We start from the raw sequence: 21,164 nt of genomic DNA, 5'->3' as shown, positions 1-21,164 counted from the left end.
GGTAGGAAATTCACAACAATAATCCGAAGATTTTTACCCTTTATATTATGTCGTGATATTCTAGGTTTTCTGTTCAAAAAATAAGGCTGGAAAGGCAGAATAGCCTCGCCGTCACTATTATAAAACAATCATACTTAAACCGTTTGTACTTCTTTTTACTGCTTGTTGTCAATTTTAGAGTGCGCCAGGAAGATAGCTACGATGAATAGTGTTATAATGCCGCGGTGTGCTATTATTACTTGTTAGATAAAAATTCAGACTTCGAGAAACGACCGATGATAACAATCTCCCTTATCATCAGTAAGTCAAAAATAATGAATAATATCTCTTTATTTTCTAAAGCAACGGTTACAAAATTTAAAATACTTGTCAATTTGCAAAACGCTAGATAGCATATACCTAATGAAAAACTAAAACATAAATAATTTCTAAAATGCTTATATTTATGCCATTTAACAAAGTAATTCAAGACAGATAGCCTTGAATAGACCAGAATATACCTTTAATTGACATTAGACACAGGAAAATTTTATATCTGTCTAAAGATATGAATCGAGTCTGTAAAATATCAGAATGTGTCAAATAAAAAATAAACTACGTTTAAAAAAACTGACTTCAAGAACGGAAGAGTATCAAATAACTAAATATTTAATTTAATACACCCGTTATGCAAACCATTACCTTTAATATTATTAAAATACTATTATACGAGTATACATATATGTGCTACCTATTGATAGCTTTCAAGTCAGTGCCAAGCCCTAAACAAAATAAAACTTAATATTATAAACAGCTTACTTACTGTATTTATTTAGGTTGTCTGGCCTTCGTGTGTCCGCTTGGGTTGTTTTTTTCTAGACGAAGCTATCCCGCTCAAAGTCACCTGTGGCGAGCGTAGGTACTTGTGATGGCCATTCTAATGTATTTTACCTGTTCTGTGATTATAATTATTACAATGTGATGTCTCACATAATAAAATTGTGTAATAGCAACTCACCGAATATTGAGTATAAATCTACAAAAAAAACAAAAACTCACCGCACTCATGGAAACAAATGTAATTGGGTGTTTATGTAAAAATAAATCCAAATGGGAGTTAATCCAATCCTTTAGTAGCAAAAGAATTTACTCAAAAATATGGTGTTGATACTTGAACAAAATCGTATTATCATCAAACCAAATAAAAACGCATCGTACAAATTGGTACAACGCTTTTAGAAGGCATCGTGATTTTCTTCTTTGGAGTAGAAATCTTCATTTTTAAAACGAAATGAACACATTTTAGATGTCTTGTTAGGTATCCAATCATTTTCCTGCCTCTGATTGAACCGCTTTTATTCATATTCATAAATCTCTAACATACCTTTGTCGATGGGTGCATAGCTCTGTCTTTGACTTTCTCATTTTATGGCGAGAAAATAAAATAAAAGAAAAAAACATTATAAATCAAGATTTTGTTCTTTGTAATTTATTGTTATATTTTTAACTATAGTATTATTTAATTTTAGGCAGCCTAACGAAACTGTAAGAAAAAAGCGATTCACTGGATTGTATGAAACGTGCAGGCAATGATAGATTGACAGATGACGGCTATAATTTACGACGGATAGCTGAAATGTACTACGTTTTAAGCAAAAGTTCACTTTCAAACAGCCGGATTTTACTTCGTCACCAATCGCCATACTGTAATTACTACTATTTCAAACTTATGTCAAATCACTGCACGTTTCATACGAAACTATATTTTTACTAGCAGTCCCGCCTGTTTTACGTACCTAGTATTTACATCCTCTTTAACGCAAGCCTAAAGAAATTTAGCTCAGGGTCAGTAGTCAGTACCATACTAATTGACCATTACATATTCCTTGACCAAACACCGTAGACAAAATTATTTGTAGTTTGCATAAGGCGGCTTCCTATATATACTCAGTGTTTCATATCTACCAGCGCGTATCAACTATCATTGTGATTGTCGACGATTGTGCTAAAGAAGACCCTGGATTTGAAATATTTTATCATACATAAATCGAATTTATCACAAGTCACAATAGAAAGTCTGAACTAGTTACTAGACATTGGGGCAACATAAATTATTAGGGTAAGTAGAATTTAACTGTAGTTACTGGAAAATTTAAAACAGTAATAAAATATATATTTGAATTCCTTCCTGTTACAAAAGTCATACATTTTTTTTTATAAATATAGACTTATATTTATATCCTAAGTCAATAGCCGTAAGTATTGAATGTCGTAATTTTTATGTTTAACTTGGCAACAAATTCAAAATGTAGTAGATAATATTTAAATTTTAGTTACCTTGTTAAGTATATAAATATGATGTCAGTTTTTGTTTATTTATATCATGTAAATGTATAAACTTTTAGCATAGTATGTTTTAAAACAATAAGAGGTCTACAAACAAATTAACAACATCTGTGATTGATGTGTTTTTAACTTTTGCATAATAATTATGACATAAAAATAGATATCCTACAATTTAGTTCTGCAAAGTAACAGCTGAAACAAATTGTTATCTATTCATAATTCTATGCACCATCAACACAATAATAACTACATGCAACTAAAACTTGTTCTATCAAAGCAATATAGCAATCAAACATTCACCATAAAATACCATAAAATATATGGAATGGTCTTACTGATTTCACTAACTATTTTTATACGGAATATTTAGTTTAAATTTGTAATTATGAATGTTTATATTACATACCCCCCTACTATAATGATAATATTACATACCTATGAAACAAAATATAATAAGTATATTACTACAAATTTTGGCACAGCCAGAATGTAGAAACAAGTTAGGTAGTATTCCCATGTCAATATGGAAGTTGCAAGGAATGAGGGTTGTGATCATTACTTGTCATGAGGTTGTACTTATTTTGTACTTCTGTTCTAGAGGAATTATTCTTGAAAAGCTAAATCTTGTTCAAGTATTAATATGGCAACATCATTAAGCAGTACACATAACTTCAAAGTTGTTCTACTTGGAGAAGGGTGTGTTGGAAAGACTTCAATTTTACTACGCTATATTGAAGATAAATTTAATGATAAGCATTTAACAACATTACAGGTAAAAATATAGCTATTATACATACATATTTATATTTGATCCAGTTTCTCCTGTTTTAATTTAATTTTTATTTTACCTTGATTAAATTTTTTATAAATTACAGAAAATTGTTTATTGTTGTGTTAGTGCTTCTTATAAATAATTAATATCGAAAATAAAAGAGATATGTTTATTTTGAATGTAGCATTTATTTTTAGTTAGCTAATAAATATATTTTTTCGCCCTAAAAACTATTTTCTTACATTATTTAGGCACAAACACCTAAAAAAAGTTGTCCAGGGGTTTGACAGCTGAAGATTTGAAGTGAATTTGTTTGATCCTTTATCAAGTGATAACATTACCAGCATCTGATGCAACTTAAGTACTTATAATTTATCAGATGATTGTGTTACTCTTATAAGTAGTTATAATAATTGAAACACTTTCATGCAAATAACCTAGCCACAAACATTTATCAAGCACCAACTATTATGGGTGCCATACTTACACATACATATTATCCTCATTTCTCCATGACTGGGAAACAAAAATTATCATAAATCACAGATTTTTGGTTTTTATTGGGGGGTTTTGCCATAATCACCAAGCTTGGCAGGTGGACTGGTGATCACAGTTGATGATGGTGTTCTCTCGGAAGGATGCTGCTGCCCATCTTCCATTCTATGTGTCCCTTAGTTGCCTCTTATGATACCCACAGGAGATGGGGTGGTGCTAGTCCAGTGTGATACCACACGCGGAAGGTCCAGGAGTGGTGACCACATACCGGTAGACATAGTGTTGATAGGCCCCCCAATAAGATGGATCTACGATCTGGTCAAGATCGCTGGAGTAGGTTTGATGAGGACAGGTCAAGATCAATTGTCATGGCGACCTTTGGGGGGTCTTTGTCCAGCATTGGACATTTTTCGGCTGGAATGGATAAAACCATTTGCACATAGCCTACTAGTAGTCAGGATCACTCACTACCGGGATATATGAGTAGTTGAAATATGATATTCAGTCATCTATACATATAATAAAGTTGTAATAAAGTCGAGACACTGTACATTGAATATTCTTAAAATAATACATGATGTGTGTGCAATATATACTGTCTCAAAAAGTACTAGTTATATTGAATTTTTCTCTGATTATCTTTATACAATATCTCCAGGCTAAATGCAAAAACTACTAAATTAATTTAAATGATAAAATTGTACATGAAATTCAACAAGAGTTTGGGAGTTGTCCCAACCTGTTACATGTTAATATAGGCTATATATATATTGTCATGTTAGATGTACTTTCGCTGATTTATACGATCCATGTTGACAATGTGGTGTTAGTAATTATTATTTACATATATATAGAATAACATTTTATATATCCAATTAGAGTATTGATGTGTGATGTCATAATCCCTACCCACTTGTTGTGCAAAGTTCTTACATGTGATAATCTTATTATAATATCTATATAAAAATTCGCTCGAGTCCCATGTGTGGAAAATATACTGTGTTTGACTATTTCAATTTGATATAATATATTATATTTTAATGATACTTGACTATATTTCATCTGGTATGAATAGATTTTGATTTAATTCTGATAGTCAACATGTTAGGTGCATAGTAGTAGTAGTGTAGTGTGTATGTATATCATATGTATGTTAGACTATAAGGTATTTATTTTATGGGCCATGTAGCCTGAAATAAAGGAATATTATTATTATAGAAAACAAGCCAATCATACACAATGGTATTGATTCACATTCACAATCAAAACTTTTACATTGAGTTTATTATTATAGAATATTATGTGTCATAAAGCCTAAATAGTTATGGTTTCCAAATTTTTCAATTATATGTTTCAGGCCACATTTTTAAACAAAAAGTTGAATATAAACGGAAAAAGGATAAATCTTTCAATATGGGACACAGCCGGTCAGGAGAAGTTTCACGCTTTGGGTCCGATATATTATAGAAACTCCAATGGTGCTATTCTTGTCTATGACATAACAGATGAAGACTCTTTTATAAAGGTAAATTACTTTTTTTGTAACTGTATCAAACTTAAAAGAGATATTAGAGTTGATTCATGACTTTTGATGATGGCCTTTATTGACTTCCATATTTTAAATAATGTAATCAAAAATGATTTATCTTAACCCGTCCTGTAAGAATACCTTGTCTTGTTAAATGGAGAGAAATAAGCATAATAGAAAATATTATTTGACAGTGGGTTAAGGACCTTTTATAAGGCAAAATATACATACTCCTAGTTTTTATGATAAAATTTTTCACAACTAATAATATTGGGTCCAATTCATCCAATCCAATTTGAGAGAGAGGATTTTCTTTAAAGTGATAGTCATAAATACTTAAATACATCTTATTTCTACATCAGGAATTGAAAAAACTGAAAAAAGGAGAACTGTTTGTATTTATACAGAACTCTAGTTAGTCTCACCCTGCTAAAATAATAATTATTATTTGAGTTTAATGAAGTTAATATTTTTTGAGCTTCAGTTTTATGTTTATCAATACAGTACCACCAAGCGTGAATATATAATTAATTTGTCCAACATGAGAACAGGCAATGCGGCATTGAGAAAAAATTTTGCTGTCTCCTCCATTCCTCGTTCTAACTTATATTACGAACAAGCTGATGTTCTGTAGATAATAAAAAAATACTGTTTTAAAGGAATTTGCCAATAATATTTCAAAGCATCAAGAATTATTTCATTTAAAATGCTCCCTGTTGTTATAATGAAATTGTTTCATAGCGGAAACTGTCAAACCGTGCGTCACTAAATTCTCTCATAGAAAATATGTGCATACAAAACAAATATTGAAAATAAAAATAATTATGGGTCCCAAATCGAAATAAAAACTATCCTATCTCTCAAGTTGCACGAAACTGCACTCCATTTAGTAATCTATATATATAAAAATGAATTGCTGTTCGTTAGTCTCGCTAAAACTCGAGAACGACTGAACCGATTTGGCTAATTTTGGTCTTGAATTATTTGTGGAAGTCCAGGGAAGGTTTAAAAGGTGAATAAATATGAAAATGCTCGGAATTAAATAAAAACAACAATTTTGTTTTTCCTTTCATATGTCCCCCGTTGTTCAGAAATCAAAGTGAAAGAATAATATAACTTAATTTTAATTAACTTTAGTTAGATTAACTACAGTTGTTTATAAATGTTAAGTTTTGTCACAAGTTAAATTTCTGAACGCAACCATTCAATTAAATTTTTGTGATATGGCGTGTTGGGCGCAAATTGAAAAATGAATCAGCATTAAAAAATACATACAACTTCAAATTTCCATCCGTCTACAATCAACACCTATTTTTATATTATTCTGTTTCATCCACAGAAATAGGGTTTCAAGATGGCAATGGAATATAATAATTATTGTAGCACGATACATTTTATGTACGATTTAATATTTCGTAGGTCTGAGAATCGTTCGTCATCAATTTTAGTACCCCAAAAATTTTAATTATTGATTTTTTTTCTTATTACTTTATACGGCAATACAACGTTTGCTAGGTCATCTAGTCCCCATTAAAATACGTTAATTAGTTTAGGAGTCCATCGCGGACAAACAACGTGTCATGTAATTTATATATATTAAGAAGATGTGAATGTGAGTATGTTCCTTTGTTACGCTTTCTCGCGTGGGTATAGAAGCTTGCGTGTTACATTAAATCACGAAATTTTAAGATCTTGACGATTGTAGACGAACTCGGGGGCAGAAGCTATATTAAAATATTCTAAATTGGTTCAAATGAAATATATGGTCCTATACTTTGTTGATAAATGATTACTTCTCGGCCTAACGTATAGGTAACAGTGAACACATTGCATGCATTCAGATTAACAGGAAATGTTCAATTGAGTATTGAGTTGTTGACTGTGATCTGATATTATTTTGTTTGCAGGCATGTTGTTACTTGGGCTTCAATTTGTTAGATGAATATTTAAGGTAACGCAAATAGATTTGATACGGTGATACTGCTGAAGTACAAATTCACAAAACCATAAATTAATTATTTATCAGTTGTGTCCATAATTAGTAACAATACAATAGTAGGTATATATTTTCATATTCTGAAGTACATTAGCAGTGGGAGGCTCCTTTGCACAGGATGCCGGTTAGATTATAGGTACCACAACTGCGCCTATTATTGCCGTGTGTAAACATTACTGTGTTTGGGTCTGAAGGGCGTCGTAGCTAGTGAAATTAATAGGCAAATGAGACTTAACATCGTACGTCTCAAGGCGACGAACGCCATTGTAGTGCCGCTCAGAATTTTTGGGTCTTTCAAGAATCCTGAAAGGCACTACATTGTAATGGGCAGGGCGTATCGATTATCATCAGCTGAACGTGCTGCTCATCTCGTCCCTTATTGTCATTAAAAAAAATCACCACATGAAATGGAAAAGTACTCATTTCCATTCTTTGAAATCATGAAATATTTGCAGCTTCAGCTCACTTATTGAGTGATTCTCAATTTCTTCCGTTTGTTTAATTTTTTTGGGAAACAGGCGTAAGTATTTGTATGAAATATATGAAACCCACTAGAAGACTGAGGGATGATTTACCGTTGATGTAAAATATAAATTCCAACTACTGTAGCTATGCCACTATAACTACTTTTTTATATTTTAAAAGTTCATATAAGTACCGACATTAATCAAACCATACTAATCATACCTCTGCATTAAATCCTTATACCATTAAATAATGATGTAATGAATGACGTAAAATACTCTTTAAATTATTAAAATCGGCCATTTCATTTAAAATATATAAGTAACTAATTTAAAGAATATAATGCAATAATAAAATAATAAGTGAAATAAAACTTTTATGTTAACAAAAATAAATCTATAGTTAGACTTTCCACTACCACGAGATCGCTATCTAAGCGAGTGATACCGCGGGACATTGCTGTAAAAAGTAGTCTTGCCTATTTTTTTGAGAAACAGGTGTTAGTATTGTATGTAATACGCCGATCACACTAAAAGTTTTGCGTAACTTAAAAAAAAACTTGTTATAACCAAAATATTATGCTTATTTCCTTTCAATATACTCTTCTTTACAATTTAAACATTTTTTCGTGCGATGAACCATTTTTTTAAACTCCTGTTTTTGGAGGAGGACCACAGATCTAAAGGCATGTTTTCTCCGTGCTGATTGAACGCTATCACTGCCACTTCGGAATTGGTAAAAGTGAAACCGTTCATCAAATCTTTGATTTTGGGAAAAATACAGAAATCACAGGTCGGGGTTATGTGTAGGATGGTTGAAGAGTTGTGCTTTTTTGGAAGCTAAAAATTACTTAGTTTTGTTGGCCGTGTGTGAAGAAGCGTTGTCATGATGTGGGAGAACGCGGCTTTTTGGTCGTCTTTCGCGAACTTTTTAAACACCCTGGGTAAACAAATGGTAGAATACCACTCGGCATTAACATTCTTTTCTTTGATCTTCAAGTGGAATTTTGCAGATGGGACCTACGGGTCCTACGGGCTGAGAAAAAAAAGCGGTCATTTTTTACCAACGTTTCTCGCCTGCCTCACTTTTGTTGGCCTGTTCTCATTTTCGAACACCCATTCACAAGATTGCTGTTTTTTTTCGGGTTCAAAACAATAAATACACGTTTCGTCTCCTGCGACAATGTCATACACAGCATTAGAATGTCTGTGGTCGTACTTCATTAGCATCTGTGAGCACCATTCCACGCGAGCCCGCTTCTGCTCCACTGTGAGTTCATGAGGGATAACAGCAACGACAACAAAAAATCCTAACTTTCAATTCTTCGTGTAAAATTTTCTGATTTTGGCATGAGCCAATGGTATGAACCAATCCTCAATAGTCCTCGAATTGTCTCATAGGTAATCCGCGGGTTTTCTTCAATAAGCCGTTTAACAGTAGCCATATTATTTTCGTTGACGGCAGTTGAAGGCCGCCCTTCACGAAATTCGTCATGTAAAGAACCTGACCTCTCACAAATTCAGAAAACCATTTTGAAGACGAGCGGCACAGTCAAGCGAGAGAGAGAACTTTTAAAATCATAAAAAATCATCGCTCTAAAATCTTTTCGACTCGTTGACTTTTCTGTCCCAATAAACATATGAACGGTAACTCACCTTATCCGTACACGTCTGTCAATGGGACGACGTTTAGCGACGTATTTCAGAAAAAACAAGATCGTAAAAAGTTCATAACTTAGTCTTAACAAAATGTCAGTTGATAATGTGTGGCCACAGGCCCACACTAAAATTCGAATATTTTTATTTAAAATATATATTATCACTTATTATAAGTCAAACACACAATCCATTCGAAAAAGTATGCCTCAGCCCCTGAGAACAACGGGCGCAAGATACTCAGCGGGCTTCATTTTTTTTTACTAAAAGTACCTAAACTTATAAACTGTAAATAAAGTAACTAAAGTTTGAAAAAAAATATATCTTGAGTTTTCATATTAAATACGACAATTTTTTTTCCAACCTTATTATAATATTATAATGATATTTAATATAGTTCGTAATGCCTTTAATAATTTTAACCTTAGGTTAAGAATTGGGTGAAGGAGTTAAAGAAAATGCTGGGATCGGAGATAGTGCTGGTTATAGCTGGAAACAAATGTGACTTGGAACATGAACGGTCGGTGGAGAGGATAGAAGCCGAACGGTATATATTTTCTTATTGTTACGCTATATATTATGATGATTAGTTATATGGATAACTAAAGTCGATCTATTTTTGATGCAACATAAACACAACAGTTTCAAAAAACGTGTACACCTTAGATAATTTATATTAACACGAGAGTGGGTCAGGGATTGGAAATAATACTCCACTTATAGGAACGAGTCTTTATTTGCGCTCACTTTTTCTGAACATGCACTTCGCCGGTCTGCCGCTGTTCCTCTTCTGGGCGGCGGTACCTTCAACGCGTCGCATCGCACCGAACACTAAGTCTCTTCTATCTTCTTCGTCTTGGAACACTTCCACTCTTCACTACTTCTTCTTTTTTTCTTCTTCTTCACACTTTCGAGTCAGAACTAGAACTGCCGTAGGCCACGCTTAGTACGGCTAATATACCCCCGGATCTGTTCTATTTTCAAAATGATTCTCCCATTCCATCTCTAAATTTAGATTGTACTAGAAAATTCTTTTAACTATTTTTATACTGCTTACACATTTTCCATCCCTTTTTTTCTGTTCGATTTGATCCTGAACTTACTAGAAAATTCCATTAAATGTACAAAACCCAAAAAATTCCATACACTGGTAGGTGTATCGAACCCGGGTCTACAGCGTCTAAAGAAAACACTTACGCTAAAGCTACGAGTATTGCTGACGGAGCTGTTGAAATTATCAATGTCTTGAAGTTTGACAACTCTCCTAGTGTACGTCGAAGCATTGCTACGAGACAATATGTCTAGATAGAGGCTCTTGCTGTAAGGCAACGCATTACAACAGGCCAATTTTATTACAATAGTGTGCATGACAGCTACGTCTTACACTCGCGATACGTATTCCACTTTGTGTTAGTGTGCGTGCGCGTGATGAAAATATATGCTAACTGTTTACCGCAACTTCTTGTACGTGTTCACAGCTGTCACACTCTCTCTAGACATATAATTTATCTAAGGTGTACCTTGTTGAAGCACCGGTAACGCTCGAGTGGTTTATCTGGTCAGTGACCATTTGCCGTCACATCCGTACACTGTTCTGTCCTTAATAAAAGCGACATATTATTGAATGAAATAAGGGGCGGGAGTGGTTTCGAATTTCCCTTTATCTCAATTAATTTGCAAAAAGGATCAGTTTATTATTTGTATAATTTAAATCCCTCAGATACGCAGGCATGGTAGGCGCTAAACACTACTACACATCTGCAAAGCTCAATCAAGGAGTTGAGGAGTTGTTCCTGGATTTAACCAGAGAATTGGTGGAGAGATTCGAACAGAACGCCCAAGCTGACGTTACCAGGACATCCAGAGTCCTCGTGGTCGAGGACGAAGCGCCGGCACCATCCTCGTGTTGTTCAGGTTCTAGGAGTTCGTAGAACCTGAATTATTTTACCTGTAAATAAAACTCTTAAACATCTTAATCTTGCTATGTAGATCAATAATATTTTTCAAAATTGCAACTTAACTTAAATCTTTACACCGACTTCAAATTTCAATATAAATAATTACCGCTTAATTATTTAAATTAGTAAACCACCCACTTGTTCATATAAAACCGAAAATATTTTATTATCCTTAGATTGTCACCAATTTTATGTTTTTTTTATGATATGAGTAAGATAGTAGGAAAAATACGATTTTACGTTTTCCTGTTTCCAAATTTTATAACAGTTTTAAAACTGTTTAATTAAAATAAGACAAAAATTAAATTAACAAATCGTGGACATTGAAATGTATTTTTTTAGATAAACAGGCAAAAACAAAACGTAAAAGCCTAGATATATTCGTTCCAAGCCACTGCCATCAAAATATTTAAAATGTAAAAGTTTTCTCCTAGACTGCCAATTTCACCAAAAAATATACGGGCTGCAACTGTCCCTTTCGCACGTTTGGGAGCCGCCGAGATAGCACTATATAGCCAAATTGTTCGGTATGTTATTACAATCTCTATACGTTTACAGTATAGATATGAAGATATATGAACCTCCTCCCCTTTTTGTAGTCGGTTGATATAAGTGTAGATCGTCCAACTTTATTTTAGTTTCAAAAATATTGTATTTGAACGGTAACATTATGTAAAATAAAATAATTTTGACCAAGATAATAATCGAAGAGCTCTTCTTCAGAATAGGTTATGGTTTTTGAGATGATACTCTAAAACTGTCTGATGTAACCTAACGAAGAATATACTTTGAGAGTCATTATTATATAGTTAGTATAATATATTATGTTATTCTGACAAAGATAATATGTATATGTTGACATTATGTTTGTACAGTCATTTTCAATTACATATCAAAATTATTGTTATAACGAAATGAGTGAAATGAATTTATTTACGAGTTCGTTGTATTTTTATCTTAATGCAATAAATGAACGCTTCTGGGGCCTCCACATGATAAGTGATAGCTGGAGTAAATTCGGATTTACCAAATGTATGGTGTTGTTTTTTATATATATAAAGAGATAACAAACTGTCAAGAGGCTCACGTGATAAGAAGTGGCGAGGTAACCGCTCATGGACATCTGCAACATCAGATGACACGACCTTTAAGGTGAGAGTATGCTATATTTTTGAAGGTCCCTAAGTAGTATTGGTTCGGGAAACCAGCAGCCTGTGATTGATTCCACAAAGTGGCTGTGCGAGGCAAGAAATATCATGCAACGCGGTTGTGTAATGTCAGACGTAAACGTGATGCCGCTTGAATTTAGCATTTTGACGTAATGTCCGATGGTGGAATTTGGCTGCTGGTATCAACCCGAACAACTCAGATCTCTCCCCGTGATCAATGCGGTAAAAGATGCAGAGAGAACCCACATCTCTACGCAACGCCTAAGAATGAAGCCGATCGGACACATACACAGTACACAGTACTCCATGTGAGACCGAATTTGGGCCTTATATAGTTGCAGCCGGCGACTTGTGTTGTGAAGTACTGTCTCGCCTTACTGAGTACAGCAAGCATTTTATAGACCAGTTTGACCTTCCATTCTAAGTGTCCTCGGAACTGGACGTCGCTCGATATATCGACGATATATGGCGATACAAGCTGTGGCAGTTAGAGGACTGTTATCAAATCGATTGGATACGATAACGGGAGACTTGTGTCTTCTTAGGGTTGAATTGGACACATTTTTCTCGGCCCATTTTGAGATATTCATAGCGTAGTCTCGATTTCAGACACAAGTTGGTCGCTGGTACTTTGACTCTCAGATACAACCGCATTGACCCAAGCCTGATAGCACTTCTGCTTTCGGAATATTCGAAACTTAGATAAATTAGTTTCGCACTGGAGTTTATGATATAATAACTCCAGACACTTAGTGCCTTTTCATACCTAAGGAATGTCAGGTATCAAAACACACCGGATATCCGCCAGTAGAGGCGAACAAAACGGCAATAGCACTGACAATATATGATAATAAATAAATGTTTATCGTGCTTCTAAATGGACAATATTTTGCTACTACAAGCTGTTTTTGTGGCTGATGTATTTTTGAAAGGTGCCAGTGTAGTCACTTATGTTAGCCATCTTTTTGAACGCTTCTGTATGATGTTTTTTATAATGAGTGAGTTGATAAGTATCATTTTTGTGATCTGATAATAATGCTGAGATATATATCAACATCGTTCAGAATATTGTAGGCACATATTGCCCTTTCGAAGCGCTGATAATCGATAACATTAAAATTAGGTAGCTATATTTTGTGGTTTTCATCCTCGATCAATTTTAATGTATAAATTGTTGTTATAGATAATAGATTAAAAAATGTTTTTATCAACTTGAGATTTTATATTTTACACACTATAATTATTGTAATAAGGTATAAAAAGGCGTATATCTTATCAAAATGCTGTTGTGATTTCACTGGTGTTAGTGTTGGTTATACACAGGATTGTTGAATGAAGCTTGTTGTTCATAATCTTAGATTAAGAATTGGTCTCCTCTGCGCTCCATATAGATACCGCAGGCGTAGTCGCAAAGTGCGTGTCAACGAATACTACGCTCAATTGGGCTTACTCGAGCCAGTCTCGAACAATGTGTGACGTTGACGTACATCTGTTAAATTTTGCTAATAATTGAAATTATAATGCCGGGCTAGTTAGTAAAACTTTGTAAAAATAACAGTACACAAAATCAAAAAGACACGGGGGTATATTGTATTTTATTAATTTCAATGTAAAATAACACGAAGCGTATGTTACAAAATTTGAAAGATGCCACGCACACAAGCATCTAATAGTTGCCGTAATATAAAAGCTATTGTCCTTAGGTAGTGCGGTATCTAGTAGGAGAGCAGCGGAGACCACTCTTAATCTAAGTTAATAAGAATATTAACTAAAATGCGAGTTTGTTGATGTCTTATATATTCGCTCAACGAATGCAGCCATTTTACATAAATATCAGCAGATCTGTGTGGCTACTTCTGAGCGGTCTTGAGTATGTTTTAAAAAACTATTAATCGTCATATGTGTGCTCTAAAGATTTATCATGCGGTTACATCACCGTTGTTCATTCCCTTCACTTTTGTGCAAGTTAGAGCTATGGTTTATAGTACAATAATATACTCTGATATTCTCTTCCCACCATGGCCTAAGACTACGACACGATATAATATATATGCCATACTGACAGCTAGCCATTTCGTCGCTATTGTCGTGTCGCTCACATCTATAGCGTTGTTTCACTCGAAAATAGTATGAGAACAGTCATCGCATGATGTCCCACTAATGACGTATTCTTAGGCCAATCACGTTAACCTGCTGTCACGGGAAGAGTATCAGGCGGAGTATATTATTATACCATGATAACTTATATTAACCGTCATAGGTAGCACAGCACACCTATAAGAAAGACTTGTCATGTGTTTACATAATCGTTGTACATGTGGCTAAAGTAAACATTGATAAGACTATCGAGTTCCGGGAGCGCGGTACATATGTGCATGTTTTATATATGCGCTCTTAGAGAACGACAAACTTGTTAAGCGGATAATTTCAACTAATTGCTGAATCAACACATTGTCATATTTTCTAAACATTTCAAACGTTTAGGGGATGGTGGGGGAATTGTGAACACTTCAAACGCTCAAAAATAGTAGAAATAAGTCAATGAGAAAATCAACTTTTTTGCAACCTAAACTTCACTAATTTATCTACTTGTAGGTGACAAAAAATTTAAAAATTAACGTTATCTATATATATAAAAATGAATTACTGCAGTCTCGCTAAAACTCGAGAACGGCTGGACCGATTTGGCTAATTTTGGTCTTGAATTATTTGTGGAAATCCAGAGAAGGTTTAAAAGGTGAATAAATATGAAAATGCTCGGAATTAAATAAAAACAACAAATTTGTTTTTACTTTCATGTGTCCATTGACGCACGGTTTGACAGTTCTGCTGTGAAACATACATATAACATATTTTACGAAGTAATTTTTGATGTTATGATATATTATTGACCAATTCATATAAAAACATTATTTCATTTATTATATACAGAACAAAGTCTTTCGGGTCATCTAGTTAGAAATATAAATAAAAACATTGTTATTCCTCTTTCCCCGATATCCTATGGGGTAATTGAGATCATCCCGCGGGGTAAATGAGAACAGTATGGGGTAATTAGAAACACTCGTTAAAATCTTAATTTATACACTACAGTTGTTTTGGTTAACGCATTGTATTTATTTATTGACCTTCACTAATATCGCCAGCAGTGCATTTGTCATGTGCCAAGAGTTAACAGATGGCGCATATGATTCAATCCTCTGTCGGAATGAATTCATAGTTTTCGTTGCACAATATACAATAAAAATGTTTATTGTTTTCATTGTAAAGCTTTCTTCAAATATGCTGCTGCACCCTTGACTTGTGGCTTAATTTGCATTGTTTTTAGTTTTTTTTTGGTTCTTTATTCGGAATTTTTTCTTTTGTAGATTTAGATTTTCACTCACTTTGTCTTTTTCCACGAGTTGATTTTGGAGTGGTGGAAAAAAGCTGAGAACGTCAAAATGAAAATTACGTCACATAGAAGTGGTTGAAACATTTATACAAAATCAACCAACAGCTCTAGGGGTAATTAAGAACGCTAGGAGTTATTAGGTTCGTTCCCAATTACCCACCGTACGCCATTCCCAATTCCGCATAAATAATATAAAAGTTACAGCTATTATAACAATCGTCAAAAATTATAACAGAAACGCAAAAAAAAATTGTTCGACTCGGCAGTGAAAGCGCCTGCGGTTTTTCGCTCACACTATTGCGTACACACCAAGGGAACTGGATTCGTCCGATAAACGAATGCGGGTATTGTGCTGGGGGAAGTATTACTTATCTAACTGTTCCCAATTACCCGCCGTTCTCTATTCTCCCACTCTCCCCTACACGTAAACTATGCTATTGTATAATTGCTACCTAAGTATTAACTATATTATTTTATTTTATTGTTAATGTAATTAATAAATGATTTTCGTTAAACTTATGCGACTGTTTTATTAAATCCTGAGCCTTTGGAAAATCTTTGTACAAAGTAATAGCGGTTAAAGTAGAAATTGCCGTTTTGTTGTGATACGTACTTCGAATTGATATAGAACCTTCCTGGTTTGAAATTTTTGTGTGGAACTTTTTTCACACATGGTACCAATAGCCGACAAGAAAGATGGATACTTCGAAAACTCGAGTGATTTTTGAGTACGAGTTGCGACGCGGAAGTAACGCGGCAAAAACAGCTCGTAATATCAAGAAGTTGCGTTTGAAGAGGTGACTGCTAATGAACGCACCGTGCGATTGGTTTTAACGCTTTTGTGGTGGAAACTTTAATTTGAAGAACGAACTACGTGGAAGACAATGAATTGAAAGAGATTTTGGAAGCCGATCCGAGCCAAACTACCCAGAAATTAGCGGCATGGTTTAACGTTTCCTTACGAACAATGTTGATTCATTTGCGTCAAATCAATAATTTTTTTTTTAAATGGGTACCTCATGATTTGACTGATCTGCAGAAAGAAATGCGTGTTGAAACTTGTGTTGTGTTGCCTCGTTGAATCGATACAGAAATAAAAGAATATTGAATTGAATTGTGACATGCGGTGAAAAGTGGATTCTTTGCGATAACCGTAAGCGAAAAATACAATGGCCTACCCCAAGACAATCGCCGCAACAGAGTCCTAAAGCAAAGCTTACCAATAAAAAGGTAATGGTAACTGTTTGGTGGTCTCAGCATGGTGCTATGCACTTCTTTCTTTCTCCGATCTGGTCAAGCAATAATGCCAAACTCCGAATAATGATAGCAAAACTAGCAGTGAAACAGCGCCGACCCATGAATCGATCTTCACCATTATTGCTCCATGATAACGCGAGACCTCATACAGCAGTAAAAACTGTTTTAGCCCTACAGGAACTGCAATTAGAAACCATTCGCCACCTTCCGCATTCACCAGACCTTGCTCCAACGGACTACCATTTTTTTCGTGATTTGGACAATTTTGAAAAAGTTTTCTTCTCAGGAGGTAGTGCAAAATGTTTTCACACAGTTTGTCGAATCTAGATCACCACAGATCTATCGCAAAGGCATAAATGATCTTAATATTATATGGCAGCAATGTATAGATAATAATATTTTGATTTAATAAATATGTTAAATTAAAAAAGAAACTAATTTCAATTTTTCAGTACAAATAGGCAATTACATACTTTAACCCCTAATAGTTGTCGAAGCAATGTCTTTATTAAGCTTTTACTATAATATGTATCTAACTATTTAACGAAATCTTTGAAAGCGTTTGCAAATCATAGATAGACTATGACTTATGAATTAATTTCTTATGATTAGATACTATAAATAGGAAGCACAGCAGTAACATGTTGTAATTCAGAGGAGGTTGTTATTAGCTTACAATATATCACTGCAAATAGGAACTCAACATAATTAACCTAACTATCTTAATAAATCCAGTTTCCTGATGTTTGTTCCCAGTGAACTTCTAAACTAATGAACGGATTTGAATGTGGATTACTTCATGGAGTGCAGTTTGGTCCAACTTGAGAGATAGTATAGGTAGATTTATTTCGATTTGGGACCCATAATTATTTTTATTTCCAATATTTGTTTTGTTTTCTATGAGAGAATTTACTGACGCACAGTTTGAGAGTTCTGTGAAACAATTTCATTATAACAACCGGAGCATATTTACGAAATAATTAGATAGACAAATTCATGAAAACCGGTATTTTATTTATTATGTACAGAACAACGTCTTTCGGGTGAGCTAGTAATATTATAAATTTGCATGTGTGTTTGTCTGTTATGCTGTCACCCATTAACATTTACAACCAATAATGAAATTTTGCACACGCATCAAACCCTTAACTTAGAGTTGTCACTAAGTTTCTTTAAACTTCGATTATACTTTCTTTTATATTTCTTTGAACCAAATCCCCCATTGTCTAAATTTTAATCCATGTGTTCCATAATTATTTTCGTCACAAAAGAGTGATGTTAACATTCAGGTATGGTATTAGGATTTTCTAATTCAGAATATTTTTTTTGGGATGTGTAATATTTAACACAGTGACTTTTTCTTGCTTATTTTAGCCTATTAAAGCTTCCTACAATGGAAACTTATCTGGACATGACTTCTGGAACTGATGATGATGAGCAATAGGTACATGCTCAAACCGTCAGCTAGCTCGGATGGCACCAGCAGTCCTAGCAGCTCAGAAAGTTCTTGAAAACGCTGAATAATTTTAGTCAGTAATATACTTCTTTAAAAACTGGTATGGTTAAAGCAGCTTGAATTGTTCAAGTAATGCCGAGTGTGATGTTCATCGAAATTTTCAACAATACTTACTTACAGTACTTTACTAAGTACCTATATGATCCAAGAAACTAACGAGGCACTGCCGATCAAACAATCACCTCTCAATATAAGGTTTCAGAGATTGCAGAGCGTGTAGATTCTGAAATTGTGCAGATGAAAACCCGTTACACATTCTCTCAGAATGTGGTCTTGTAATGCGTAAAAGTAGCATCTCTTGGGGAAATCCAATTCTTTAACCACTTGAGATACGTCAATTCATTGCAAAAGACACAATAAGATTCATTAAAAGAGTCAATGTTAGCAGTGAGCTATAGTTTACAGCGGCTATCACAATAGATCACACTGGTCGCAGTGAAAGACGACAGCATTGAACTGCACTAAAGCCGTTTTACACACCACAACCATAGCCAAAGTATTTAACGCTTATTGGCAGTTAGGCCACTTACAAAGACAGTGATTACTTACAAACCAAATACGGATTTTTATTTGTTCAATGAAGGACGTGAAATACGATAGTAAGACATTTTTTAATAAATACTTTGGGTATCACCGTGAGAATTTGACGAACAATTACGAAAGAAGAGGAAGACATGGCTATCAAATCAGATTGGGCGAAGAAATAAAACAATCTGTGAGAGATCATATTACCTCGATCCCAAAGATAGCCATTAAATATAAGAGTAATAAGTACTATATAAAACAAAAAGCATTAAGAATGCTTGAATTGTTATGAACTAGTGCAGTTCGGTACAATAAAGCGTAATTTTTAAAAAAACTTTTCCTAATAAATGTATAGCAAACTTTCTCATAAGTCTGATTACTAAAGCATAAGAAATTATGTATCATTTTGTTTGATTTTTGCATAGGTACCGTTTATTTAAATTAAATTTTGATTATTTTTATCCACTGAAAAAGTTGTGTGTGTGTTGTTTTTTAATCAGGAGTTTGATTGTTTATTTAGTTCAGTTTATATGTCATTAATACACAACAAAGTTCTACTTTTAATTAAACTTTCTGCGCAACAACGTCATAAATGTAGATACATACTGTAATTAAAAATATGGCACTTAACATCATTTTTATTTCTGTAACAACTTAACAGAGTATAAACTATTGAATATAAAAAATGTGTGCGTGTAATCTTAACGCACGATTGAAGTAAAACTTAATAATAATTAACAGACGCATTAATATATTACATAATATTAGGAGCATTGTTAGATTTTTTGCTATTTTTTTTCTCGGAAAAGTCTGACGATGCAACTTCATATTTTGACCAAAGTTGGCATTTTCTCTACCTAAAATAAAAAAAATCCCTTTATTAATATATAATATATTAATATTATTTTATCAAGTAAGATTTTATGTATTTTACAAAAAAATATATAATGTAATAATTTGAAATTATTATTAATCAGAATATAAACACTTTCACTTTTTACAGGTCAGGTCATTATCAGGTTCTTGATTTTCTCTTTTATTCTTATAATATATTGATGACAGAGCAAAAAGTTCCTGGGATTCCGCCATTTTATTTGACTGATTATTATATATTACTATTTATAATTCAGTCCATTAGCACATTTAAAAATTTTCACTCATTAATAAAATAATTGATAATAGGAAATTGAAGGTTATATTATTATTAGCACATATAAATATGACGTTGTTATTGAATATTAACAAATATGGCTGTATGGGCTCGAACCCTTCACCTATCCTAATGGAAACGAATAAAAAAAACCAAGAACAAATAAACGAATGTCAGAAAATTTCTGAAAACATATATATTATTTGTTGCAATAGTAGTTATAAATAAACCATAAAAAAAACATTTAGATTTTTAAAAATATTACTACTACTATTAGCAATTTGATATATTTTTTAAAACCATTAAATTATAACGGCTTAAAATGTTCTTTCAATTGACTTTTGTACTGAGCGTTACTTCCGTCAGAAAAAAGACAACTTTTGAACCGATTTACTGCAAAAGGCAAAAACGTAATTTGTAACTTATGATGAATGTTAATAATTTAATATGTTATTGCGCCCAGAGGTCAGAGTGCACTTATTAATTTATTATAATATTTTACATTAAATAAGGGACACATGTCTGTAAGGACACATCTCCCTGGTTCCAAAAATTATCACTGTTCAGAAGCTATCATCCTCTCGGAGGTGCAATGAGAGGACGACCACCTCTATCGATTCATACACAGGATATAGCCTTCAACAACCGTACACCGACTGCGAAAAGAGATTGAAATTATCAATGATACGGAATAAATTCTAATAGCGCGTTGTAATTTCTACAGAAGAATTACATAGCGCCATCTAGTGATTTTTATGGTTATTACATTAAAGTATATTTGACTCGATTTAATTATTATTTTAGAGTATAATATTATTAGTAATACTACTGAGATTGCGAGTAGACCTATTTATTATTCAAAGTATGACTGCCCATTTATAAAATAATGCTGCTAATAGCGACATTTGGAAAGTCGTGGGGACCTTCTTTCTTTGAATGATTAAATGTGAAAACAAAGA

General features: G+C 33.4%; 1 protein-coding gene across 1 annotated transcript; it reads left to right on the top strand.

Moving 5' to 3' along the window:
- The first annotated feature begins 1,944 nt into the window (after nt 1–1,944).
- On the top strand, nt 1,945–16,276 carry LOC126978929 (ras-related protein Rab-21-like). Its single transcript, XM_050828056.1, has 5 exons — nt 1,945–2,098; nt 2,924–3,097; nt 4,950–5,117; nt 9,665–9,783; nt 10,957–16,276. Exons 2-5 carry the CDS (start codon nt 2,966–2,968, stop codon nt 11,165–11,167), a joined length of 630 nt encoding a protein of 209 aa, XP_050684013.1. The 5' UTR covers nt 1,945–2,098; nt 2,924–2,965; the 3' UTR covers nt 11,168–16,276.
- Nucleotides 16,277–21,164: the final 4,888 nt, after the last annotated feature.

Source organism: Leptidea sinapis, chromosome Z (assembly GCF_905404315.1).
Source record: "Leptidea sinapis chromosome Z, ilLepSina1.1, whole genome shotgun sequence".
Taxonomy (NCBI): domain Eukaryota; kingdom Metazoa; phylum Arthropoda; class Insecta; order Lepidoptera; family Pieridae; genus Leptidea; species Leptidea sinapis.
The sequence above is the reverse complement of the archived record's forward strand: the minus strand, read 5'-3'. Positions and strand labels throughout refer to the sequence as shown.

Coding starts and splice junctions, on each gene's coding strand:
- LOC126978929 (XM_050828056.1), top strand. CDS start 2,966: ATGGCAACATCATTAAGCAGTACACATAACTTCAAAGTTGTTCTACTT. Junction 3,098..4,949: donor AGCATTTAACAACATTACAG/GTAAAAATATAG, acceptor TATATGTTTCAG/GCCACATTTTTAAACAAAAA. Junction 9,784..10,956: donor GAGAGGATAGAAGCCGAACG/GTATATATTTTC, acceptor TAAATCCCTCAG/ATACGCAGGCATGGTAGGCG.